The sequence below is a fragment of the Octodon degus genome, unplaced genomic scaffold (assembly GCF_000260255.1).
Source record: "Octodon degus isolate 3935 unplaced genomic scaffold, OctDeg1.0 scaffold00031, whole genome shotgun sequence".
Classification (NCBI taxonomy): Eukaryota; Metazoa; Chordata; class Mammalia; order Rodentia; family Octodontidae; genus Octodon; species Octodon degus.
The window spans coordinates 11,740,681-11,752,195 of record NW_004524607.1 but is presented as its reverse complement, the minus strand read 5'-3'; the positions used below and the strand labels follow the sequence as shown (position 1 = coordinate 11,752,195).

General features: G+C 46.1%; 1 protein-coding gene across 3 annotated transcripts; it reads left to right on the top strand.

The window, feature by feature from the left end:
* The first annotated feature begins 2,561 nt into the window (after window positions 1–2,561).
* Window positions 2,562–11,311, top strand: Zfand2a (zinc finger AN1-type containing 2A). 3 transcript variants are annotated; one of them, XR_002820797.1, is made up of 7 exons: window positions 2,562–2,739; window positions 4,026–4,123; window positions 4,643–4,737; window positions 7,310–7,438; window positions 9,652–9,803; window positions 10,205–10,377; window positions 10,553–10,630. XR_002820797.1 is itself a non-coding variant. In XM_023713551.1 (7 exons), the coding sequence occupies exons 2-7, from the start codon at window positions 4,069–4,071 to the stop codon at window positions 10,911–10,913; spliced, it is 531 nt and encodes a 176-aa protein (XP_023569319.1). In that variant the 5' UTR covers window positions 2,562–2,739; window positions 4,026–4,068; the 3' UTR covers window positions 10,914–11,311. The 3 variants fall into 3 exon arrangements, 2 of the variants coding, with proteins under 2 accessions (XP_023569319.1, XP_023569320.1); XM_023713551.1 differs by lacking the exon at window positions 10,205–10,377 and adding an exon at window positions 10,898–11,311 and having other exon boundaries at window positions 10,553–10,636; XM_023713552.1 differs by lacking the exons at window positions 10,205–10,377; window positions 10,553–10,630 and adding an exon at window positions 10,898–11,311.
* Window positions 11,312–11,515: the final 204 nt, after the last annotated feature.

Below are 11,515 nucleotides of genomic sequence, written 5' to 3'. Positions count from 1 at the left end.
TGTTATAAAGAGGGTCAGTATTTCCAAGGGCCACAAAAACATCTTCTAGAAGAATCATGGCCCAATAGGTATCTCTTTCACTAGGAAGGTGACCCCTTCTGTACTTCCTTCTCCCCAAGACTGGACCATGGGTTTATGTTATGGTGCTGTTAACCATGAATTTTTATTTTAAATACATTTTTAAATGTATTTAGTACAGGGTCTACAGGGTCCTACTACACAGATTAGACTTTTAGTGATCTTCCTGTTTTCAGTCTCTCAAGCACTGGGATTATAGGCATGCGCCACCACACCCAGGTTCAGTCTCCTCAGTGTACCCCAGGTGTGGGGCTGGCATGGCACTCCAGGGATCAAACCCGTCTGTTAAACATGAATTCAATGTTAACAAATTAACCATATATATAAGGGCCTGGGGAGATAGCATCATAAGCACCAACCTGGCTGTAATGAGTCAACTCACATTTTAGATTATAAATGTAAATCTTGTGTTTTCTGTTGTGTAAAAATGTATACTCACCACTGTTCTAAGTTGTTTAGTAAATAGTGGACCTCAAAAGGAAACTAAATGGGATTTAACTTCTATGCAAGATTGCCTGCAGGTACTTACTCAGGTACAAGATAACCAGAAACTAAAAGCCCCAGGAAATTTAGTTTAGGTAGTGGTCACAATGACCCTGAAAGCATTGTTTTGTGTGAAAGAATTTGTTTACCAAACAAATGTGATTTTATGTTTTAAAAGCCCCCTGCTTCCTGGGCTAGCTGCCTTTCTGTCCTTTCCTGTGTGAGAGCAGACTGGGGGCCCTGATCTCAGTAATAAATGGCTTTCCAAATTCCAATCTGGCTGATCTGGTTCCTATTCTGAGTGACCCATAACACTGGCAAGTGCACAGTACTCAATTTGATCCCTGGTACACATACAAAAAAAATCCCATATATATTAATAAGCTGTGCTTCATAAAATGCAAAGGTTAACAATGGATCAGTTGACCTAACTGTAGTGTCTAGAGAACTTCCTCAGAAACTTAACCATGTATTTCTCTTAGAAACAACTCATCAGGAGCACTCTTTTTTTTTTTTTTTTGTATATATTTAGTACAGGGTCTACAGGGTCTCACTACATAAATTAGACTCATAGTGATTCTCCTGTTTTCAGCCTCCCAAGTGCTGGAATTACAGGCATGCCCCACCCCACCCAGTCTCAATCACTGGCTCAGGGTGCCCCGAGGGGCAGGACTGGAATGGTGCATCGAGGATCGAACCCAAGTCGCAGTGCTCTGCCTAAGCTGGTGCTTTAGTCTGCTGAGCTATCTGGCGGGCCCTAGCATTCACGAATCAAATCTACCTACAGTGTTCTTTGGTGTTAGAGACAAGTCATTGGTAGGAAAGAGTCAAGTTCACTCAAGGGTGACCCTGAAGATGACAGCCCCTCCATGCTTTCAGTTATGGTTTGTGTCTAGTTGTCCCCCCAAAGCCTCATGAAATCATAGCATGGATTCTGGAATTTATGATTGATTCTTGATTCAATGATGGGATTATGGGTGTGAGTGCCCTGGGGCAGATACTCTGCACACAACTGTAAGGAAGGGGGGAGAGGCTAGCTAACTGCTGGTGCTGCAGCCCTGCCCTTTGCTCTTGCTCTTTGCCACCACTATGTATGGTTGCTCTCTGCCATGTGCCACTCTGGCTTGGAGCCAGCTGAGTACGATTGAAACCTCCACTGAGTGTAAGCTAAATAAACTTTTCCTTCCTTAATTTTGGGTCTCCAGTATTTGTCCCAGGAAGGAGAGATGAGTAACTGAGACACTTTTTCCTTGAACGTGGGCTGGAGTGTTTTTATGGGAAAGGAAGGCAGTAGGACGGCAGTCTGGGCAAGGTCTTTCTCAGCAAGTGTCCTAGCTCCCGTGGCTAGTTACTATGGAAAGTGTTCCAAAGGACACTTGGGTCCTGTGACTCTAAAGAAAGGTTTGGCAGTTAAATTTAGAAGATTTTCTTCACCCAGAGGACCTGGGGTCAGGTGAGTCTTTTTCACCCACAGGACCTGGAAGGAGGGGAAATTCTGCAGGGAACAGGGTTCAAGGCAACTTAAGGGAGCCAGTCACTGACACTTTTTACACTGCTCTCATCATCTTTCTCAGGGCTGGAAGTAACTTCTAAGGAATGCTGGTCCACAACTACAGCTCTCGGCCACCCAGGTGCGTCCCCCTCTTGGAGGCCTGTGGGTGCTCTTTAACCGGGGGCCCCTAGAGATACACGCTGTGACGGCGCGGGCATGGGACTCTGACTCAGCTCAGTTTCCAGGTCTCGCGGAGGCCCAGCAGAGCCCGCGAAAAGTTACTTCACCGTGACTCAGCCACTCACAGCCAGACTCTTCTGGACTGTTCGAGAAAAGAGGCAAGCGGGTGGGAAATTGGGTGGGCTGTAGGTAGCGGGGCTGCGGGATTGGCTAACTGGTCCATGACGTCATCGGAACGCGCCGAACTTTTCAGACAACCGAGCTGCAGGATTCGTCGACCTGAGGGTGACGCTATTGGGGGCGCGCTCTTCCGGGCTTGGACCCGGCCGCTCTACATAAATGGCTGGGGCTGAGGGCGTCGTGATGGTGCGATTCTGGCGCTGCGTGGGTGTCGGGGAGGTAGTGTTGCCTTGTGCCGTGAGGCTGACCTCGGAGCGGGACATCTTTTCCGTCTTCGCGACCTTCTCCTGGCTCCTGCAGCTGCTGTGGTCCTCCAAGAGAGTCAGGTACTGGGTCAGGGTGGGTGGGGACTCCGCACGGGCCGGGGCGCCGGGGGTTACTGCTGTGGTCCTAGAAGCCGTTCACTCGCTGTCGACCCGGAGCCTGTGCGGACAAAGTGTCACTCAAAGTAGAGCGATTGACCCTCCCACCCCGTGTCAGGCACTCTCAGACCGATGTTGTAAAAAAATAAGGTCATTTTGAGATTGACGTCAGTTGCTGGTCAACAACAAAACCCTTTGAAACACCTGCTCCGCCTTGTATACGGTGTCACCCCCCTCGGGTGAACGATGGACACACCCGGCACGAGCTGGTCCTGGGGGCAGAGTGCCACTGGCAGAGGAAAGTAAAGGGCGCGTGACTTAGATGGAGGTGTTCTTTGAGGAAGGAGCACTTCAAACTTGGGTATTGGCGGGGTGCGTAGATATTAACTAGGGTGAGAGTGACAGGCGTAGGAGGGCTTGAGAGGAGTGACGCTCCAGGAAGAGGAGGGCGCTGATAAGCAAATCTGGAAAACACCTCCGTTACTTGAACTGTGGAAGGGACCGGACTTCGGAAAGGTTTGGTGAGTGCCAGGACATGATGGGGACCTTAGAAGCCTTGCTGTAGATTTGAGTCCGCTCTCCGGTGCAGCAGTTTCACTAGGGTTCATGTGTTTTCCGTTATGAATTAGTTAATGGCTGGCACCTTGCCCCAGTCAACCCTGGGCTGATTAAGGACGAAGCTCCAAGTAAAAATCAATGCATAAGGGAGGGGTAGGGGGGAGGCAAGGGACACAGCTAAACCTCCTCTGAATAGTGTAGTCAACTAATGCGATTTAGCACCTGACAACGGAGTATTGTTTGTGTCAACAAGTATATTCAGTAAATGAAATTAGAAATTAAAATCTATATAGGTAATAATTTTTCCTGGCAGCTGTATGACTTGAATCCACGGAAAGGCCCTGTTAGTATGAGTTGAAATTGGTTTAATGAAAATCCAGACGTCAGAGTGAATTTCATAAACTAGGGATTAAAAGAACAATAAAAAAAAAAAACAAAAAAAAAAAACAGCCCATCTATCCTACTGGGGTTTGTTCTGAAGCTGGTGTCTGTGCTGAAACTCCAATTTTTCTGTTTACTGAAAGTCAAGAACTTGGGATACCACAGTCTTGTGCAAGGGCCAGGATGACTTAGGCTTTTAATACTCCCAGTAGAGGGTGTCTGATTGCTCTCATTAAGCTATGTAGTTTATTAGTCCTAGGTACTAACTTGGGGTAATGATTGCAGAGTCTCAATTCTTCTAATTCTCATAGGTGATATTTAACTGCCACCTGTGTTGTGAACACTGTTTTCATAATGGAGTTTCTTGATTTGGGGAAGCATTGTTCAGAAAAAACTTGCAAGCAACTAGGTAAGTATGTTTAAGAGAATATATATTACTAGGAAATAGTACTTTATTGGTTATTTGGTGGGGGAGAGGTGGCCATTCCATTAATTAACTGATCATTTTGTCTTGGCCTTTCTGTGTTTTCAGGACTGGGCTCTGGCATGGAGTTTATGTTCTGTTCATAGTTTTTTTTTTTCTTCTTTCTTTCTTTATTTTGAGATCGGGTCTCATTTTGTAATTCAGGCTGGCCTTGAGTTCATTGTGTAGCCCAGGCTGGTCTTGAACTCAGTGATTTTCCGATCTCAGCCTCCCAAGTGCTGGGATTACAGGCCACCAAGTTTGTTGTATTTGTTACCCACCTAGGCCTAGGCAGCAGGCTGGCCTCCTGGGCTAAATGGATACAAGTGTATTGCTTAAGGGATTTTAAAAGGTAGCTTTATAGATTGAGCATTGTTAAATTAATAAACCCAAAGTTGCTTTTAACCTGTGGGGAAGCACTTAGTAGAAAGACTTAAGAGACATTTTACTTTTTCTTTTTTTTAGATTTTCTTCCACTGAAATGTGATGCATGTGAACAAGATTTCTGTAAAGATCACTTTACCTATGCTGGTCATAAGTGTCCCTTTGCATTCAAAAAGGTAATTCATCACCTTCTGTGTAGAAGGTTCTAATCTTCACTGTAAAGCTGCACCAGTGGATACTAGCCATAGCTGACTACTTAATGAGAATTTTAAAATTTAAAGTCCAGGGGCTGGTGAGATGACTCAGTGGTCTAAAGCACCTACTTAGAACAAGCTAAGCTAAACAAAGCACAGGGGCCACAGTTCAATCCCCCAGCACCACATGCCAGCCAGCCCCGCCCCCTGGTGGGCTGAGCTGGCCACACACACACAAAATAAATAAATATTTAAAAAAAGAATATGTATAAAAAAATAAATAAAATAAAATTTAATAAAAAAATTTAAAGTCCAGTTTCTTAGGTAAGCTAGCCATATGTCAAGTGTGGGATCACTGGTCACTGTATTGAACAGGATAATTAAAGAGCATTTCCAGGCTGGGGAAATAGCTCAACAGTCTAAGTGCCTGCCTGGCAAGCGCAAGGACCTGGGTTTGATCTCTGGTACCACATGCTGTGCCAGCCCTTGCATGCTGTGCCAGCCACTAAAACTGGCCCTGGTGGTGCATGCCTGTAATCCCAGCACGGCGGAGGCTGAGACAGGAGGATCACTATGAGTTTGAGCTACGTAGTGAGACCCTGTACCAAATAAATAAAAAATAAAAGATTAAAATTAAAAAAAAAAATCCTTCATCTCAGGATATTCTGTTAGACAGTGCTGCTCTAAGAATTTTGAGATTTCAGTACTTGTCGAATTAAATTGTAACTGATCGTGAGATCATGGTTGGTTAAAAGACAAATTTATTTAGGTACAGAATGGATTTGTACATTGGGAGACATAGGTTTAGTTAGAAACCAGACAAGTGTTCTGGAAAGGGTAGGAAGACTGAGTTTTTAAAGAGCAAAAGGGGGTTGTAGGGGGTAAGGTGAAATAACTTGTTCTAAATTTTTCATGTGGCCCTGTTAGCTACACAAGTTTTTGGAATGAATTTAGATTGGTGCTGGGGTCCATACATTTAATTGTCCCTGGCGGTTTGCTAGGGGTCATCAGGAAGCAGTAAGTCTTCTGGAACTGTCAACAAGTCAGCAGGAATCCCTCTCCCCCAGGTTGGAGATCAGCAGTCAGTGGTCTTTATAAGCATGTTTTTTCCAGATGGTGTTTTTTATCTGGAAATTAGAGACTGGGCTTGTGTCTGGGTGGCAGACTGCAGAAGCTATTGGATGTGAGGCTCACAGAGAAACTTTTTTTCTTCTTGGCTTTCAAAATGCTGTTTTCACTTTTATTCCCATACAACATAAACTTAAGCACTTTCTTTACCTATTACATTCTTGGTTCATTTGATCCATCTGCACCAAGGGAAACACAGCTGTTTCTTTATGGGGTGTAAGGAATGTTTCAGGACTAGTCAGGAAGGTGTTAAAGGTGCTGCGCAGCCCCAGTCATCTGTGGGTGATTTGGGTTGTACATGGTAGCAACTGGATGGCGCCAGTAAGAAAACTGCTTCTCAAGTTTCACTTCCTCTGTTGGCTTTTCGAGTGGCCCCTTGGCCCTTGCTCACTTTGTTTCTGTATGGTGCATAGATAATTTCAGTGAACTTCGGCATTCGACACTTCACCTGGTGGCAGATGGAGAGGTGGTGACTTAGTGTCACATACTCTGAGCAGTTGGTCATGGTCTGGCCTTTTACCCTCATTTAAATCAGCAAGGAGAGTAGGGAGAATGAGTCACGCTGCCTGTGTTTACCAGGCCCCCATGGCTAAGCCAGCTTTGCTATTTGTTGGCTGCACCTTCCCACATGCCTGTATTTGGGGAGCCTGGCTGGAGAACACCTAGAGATGCTTTATTTCTCAAGGGGTAGACTTGTCAAATGAAAGAACACCACCTGTGACTCCTCCAGCTCCACCCACAGATAGCACAACCCTCACTTCCGCGATAACTGCATTGGCCAGTTGTCATCTGCCACCTCACTTTCCTTGTGGTCTCTCTCAGCCCCAGTCCTGGCTTAGGATTTTAACCCTGTTTGCTAGCAGCCACACCTCTCCCTCTAGAGGCCCCTAGTCTTGGGTTTGCCACCAGAATGGTTTTTATGCACCCAGGTGCATTCACTTCAATGTATGCTCCCCTCCACTGATAAGGGCATCTTCCTGTTTATAAAAGCCATGTGGGAAGCCACCAAAGAATCAGGGAGCAGGCAGCAACTTGAAGTGAGCTGGAGGATCCTTAGGTTAGTGTTTTCTTCTCTCCTTCCGCTCTGAAGGTATTGGGCAAGTGGTCTTCTCACCTACATGTGCTGGACACCACCCCTGCTGTCCTGAGAGGCTGATTAATCTCACCAGCTTCCTTTTCTGGTACTCTGTCCCAATCAGGGTCCTTTGAAGAGCTGTCCTATGTATTTAGATAGCATTCGGTTCCTCAGGAGGACACTTTTCCCTTATTCCACTGTCCTAACTGCCTCATTCTCCTAGTAGTTGGGACATCAGTTTGTGTGTTTTGTTCCTCTTTACATGCTTTGTACTGTCACCTTTTCCATGTGTATGGCTTTGGAAAGATTGTGTCTAAATCTTAAATATTGTATTATATTGGTTATTTTTAGGATGTCCAGGTCCCTGTGTGTCCACTTTGTAATGTCCCCATTCCCATAAAAAGGGGAGCAATAGCAGATGTGGTGGTTGGTGAGCACATGGATAGTCATTGCACAAATAATCCTGGGACAAAGAATAAGGTAAGGATGTGTTCCAGGTCACTTGTGTGACTTGTGAATGTTGGTTATTTTCCTTCCAGGGAAAAAGGTCAATTTTCTTATTGTGAAAATTATCCCTGGTAGTTTATATACAAAGTAAAGCCGTTAATAATAAGTCAGTATTTTCTTTTCTTTTTTTTTTTTTTTTTTTTGGTGGAACCAGGGATTGAACTCAGGCCCTTGCCAGGGAAGCGCTTATTCCACTGAGCCATCTCCCCGGCCCCTTCTTTTCTTTTTTTCTGTGTGTGTGTAAGTGTGTCGGGCTCAGCACACCCTGGGGACAGGGCTTAAACCGTGGTCCCTGTGCTTGCCTAAGCAGGCACTTTAGACCACTGAGCTATCTCGCTGGCCTGTAAGTCAGTATTTTCTTTTTTGTGGAACTGGGGATTGAACTTAGGCCCTTCTGGTTGCCAGGGAAGCGCTTATTCTACTGAGCCATCTCCCTGGCCCAAATGTAAAGTAGGTCTTATTTTTACTGTTCTCTTTTTTGGTAACGGGAATCGAACTCTGGGCTTTGCATTTGCTAGGCAGGCTCTGCACCATTAAGCTACATGCCTGGCCCAGTATTTTCTTATGTGGTGAGTAACATGAATTTCTAGTTGTGGAAGCGGAGCCCCTACGCTTGAGAATCCTAGGTCAGGGCCTTCTTTATTGTAATGCGCCATTGTTTCTCCTACAATAGAGACTTTCCACAACCTTTCTATTAATGTACATTTACTTTCTAACCTCCTGCGAGCAGGTAAAATGATATAAAATTCAGACATTCCATCTTCTTGTGTTGGTAGCAGCTATATTTTTATTGAAGTTGTTTATCTGTTATTTGGAGTGAAGTGTGTTAGGTCACTATTCCTCTTATCCTGTCTTGCTTTCTCTTTTTCCTGTTTCCTGTTTGCCACAGTGTGCACTGAAGATGTAGCTATTACCTGCTGTCTTGCCACTCTCACCCGTAAACCCTTCTAGCCCCCTCCTGCAGTTTATTTGGAGTGTGCTGGGATGGATGTCCAAGCCTCTGACCATGTGGAGAACAGCCCCGAGAGTCCCTCTGCTGCTGTTCCAATGGGTCCAGGTTTCTTTTCTTTCTTTCTTTCTTTCTTTTTTTTTTTTTTGCGGAACCGGGGATTGAACTCAGGCCGTTGCACTTGTTAGGAAAGCACTTACTCTACTGAGCCATCTCCCAGGCCCAAGGGTCCAAGTTTTATACATTCTCTTACTTGTGTTTTTCTTAGCTTACTCCCTTATTTTCGTGGGAACACACCCATGTTGCTTCTTGAGGGAGGCTGGGAGATAAATGGAGACCATGTGTTTTTCAAGGTCTTTGTTCTTTGCTTCCCCCAGACCAGACCTAGCACCCTGGTGTGAAGGTCCCAGCTGTGCTGTCCCCAGTGTTGGAGGCAAGCGCTTATTCTACTGAGCTATCTCCCCGGCCCTGTAGTTTGTAGTTTTCAACTATTTTAACCAGTAAGTTTCATTAAAATACCATAGCAATCACATTAATAGCATACTCTGAATGTAGAGCCTATTAACTCTTTCTCTTCCCAACTTCACACTCAAGGGAGGAAATCCCTACTCTTCTTCTCTGGGTGGGGAAGTATATCTAGCCCCCTTCCTCACCCTGCACACTCCCACTGTGCAGTACCCCTGGCCAGCCACCAACCATGTTGGAAAGTGTGACCCTCACTCTTGGCTTGACCCAGAAGCACCACCTCCATCTTCCCTTACTTCCACCCTGGCCTTTGTGCCACCAGGCTGTCCTCAGATTGCTGGACACCCCCCTTTGCACCTAACACACTTGCCTCTCACAAGAAGTTGGAAGTGCCTGAAATTTATATCAGTTGCCCTTCCTTCTAGAAACATCCATGACTAGTGTTTGTGGGGACAGATGTTCTAGCTCTCTTGCCTCTGGTGGTGTGCAACTCCCACTGACTACAGAGCTCCCTGGAGTCATTTGTCTTCTGTAGTATAGGCTTGTCACAGCACTGCCCGGCTCCTTCCTCTCTGAGGTTCTTCTCTTCAGGGACACCTCCAGTCTACCTTCTTGTGAGTCCCCATTCTTGCTGTCTTAATCGGCATCTGTGCTTCTGGCAGTAAGCTGTCTGAATAGAACCCTGAAACCTTCATTCCTAACACCTGTGTCTAGCTTGAATGTGAGTGGTGGGGCTGGTAAAGAATGCCTACTGATGTGACTGCTGTCTCAGATCTTCACATACCAGTGCTCCAAAGAGGGATGCAGGAAGAAGGAGATGCTGCGGCTGGCGTGTGTACAGTGTCATGGTAACTTCTGCATTCGGCACAGACACCCTCTGGACCATGACTGCAGGGCTGGGAGCTGCGCTGTCAACAGAGCTGGGTGAGGATGGCTTCTGGTTGTGGCTGAGCTGACAGGCAGTGCGGTGCACCAGGAGAACCAGCTTGGACTCAGGGTTGGGGTGGGGGGCAACTTCAACATCATCTGTACAAAGTTGTTGATCTAAGTGTTTGCTGTAGATTGGGGTATAATAAAATTGGATTCTAAGTTCAAGTTGGAGTCTGCTTGTGTTAGTTTCTTGTAGCTGCTGTGACAAATTACCGTAGAAAGTTCCTTTACAAGAGGGACTTGCTCTTTCATCCTTCTGGAGGCTGAAGTCAGAGTGGCTGTCTCAGAGGCCTGAAGGAAGGGCCTTGCTCTGCCTCCCCAGCTTTTTGTGGTTTGCTGGCTGCCTTAGTGAGCCTCTGACACAGCCCCTGATCTTTGTCATCACCTTCTCACAGCCTTCCCTCTGTGTACCCTCTTCCTGAAAGCATGGGAAGTCACTTGGGAGTTGCCTTGTGCCTTATCTTCTCTTCCTGTTGTGAACCCTTTGAAACTTGGTCACTTCTGAAGACCTGAGTCCAAATCAGATTCATTCTGAGGCCCAAGCATCAGGATCCCAGCATGTCCTTTGGTAACTGTAGCATTTTTATCAAGCCACAGAGACATTTGCCTAAATTTGCTGTTGAACAAAAATGGAAGGATAAGTTAGCTTTTAGTTGCTTCTCACGTTGTCCACACCTGAACTACAGATCTGATGGGCTTTCTTGGTGCATGTGGTAAGACTGAACACTGACCTTTCTGTGCAGGTGTCAGACTACAAGAGCCTCTGAGTCTAAGCCATCAGGAGCTCTAAATGCCCTGTCTTCCAGTTGGCTGGCCCAGCGACTCGGGTGAGTCTGAGGTGCAGGCATGGATGGGTGTAGCTGTGGTTATGTGGGCGCGGCACCCAGTAGTCCTTGTGCCCTTAGTAGCTGTGTGACAGAAGGATGATGTGGGACTCCCAGATTCTGAATGCAGTCCAATCCAGCTCTAGGTCCTGTCAGCTGCTTCTGAAATGTGGCTTGTGGCCTCCAAGATTCTTTTGTATGATGAGCCACTTCTAGGTGATCAAGATGCATTTATAAACAATCGGTACTTTCTGTCTCTTCCAGATGGAAAGTGAAGTGATGAGGGAATGCTGTCCACCAGGCCTGTCAGCTTGTCTGCCCTGTTCCTGCCTTGCAGGTGACAGATGCTCTCGTGCTTTCTTCTCCTGGAGGACCATAAAATTTTTCAGTGATACAAGCAAATTTGAGGAGGGTATTGACACTCCAAGATGGGTTATGTTACCATAATGATAAAGTGACTTCAAGAGCAAGAGGATCCAAGTGAGCCAGATCAGCAACAGCACTGCCCTGTACTTGGTCCAGCACCCAGTCTCCTGTAGGATTCTGTCCCTTAAACACCAGACAACTGGCCCTAGCTCTGGGACCTCCCCCATGTAGCATCTGTATTGAGTGAGCCCTTTGAGCCCAAGGAAAGGAGGAATGTCTCTTGCCTTATTTTACTCTCTGTCTAGGGGGTTCAGTTTTGCCTTCAAAACTACTCCCAGGTTGTGCTGCAGGTCTGGGGCCACACTTGGGCAGACCACTGTTCTATACCTCTGTGCAGCACAGCAGCCATTAGTCAGTGTGTCCTTGAAATATATCCAGGGCAACTAAATCTTTAATTTTGCTTGTTTAAAAACTACTTAGTTCAGTTGTTAGAATACCTCTAAGTATGTTTGGAAC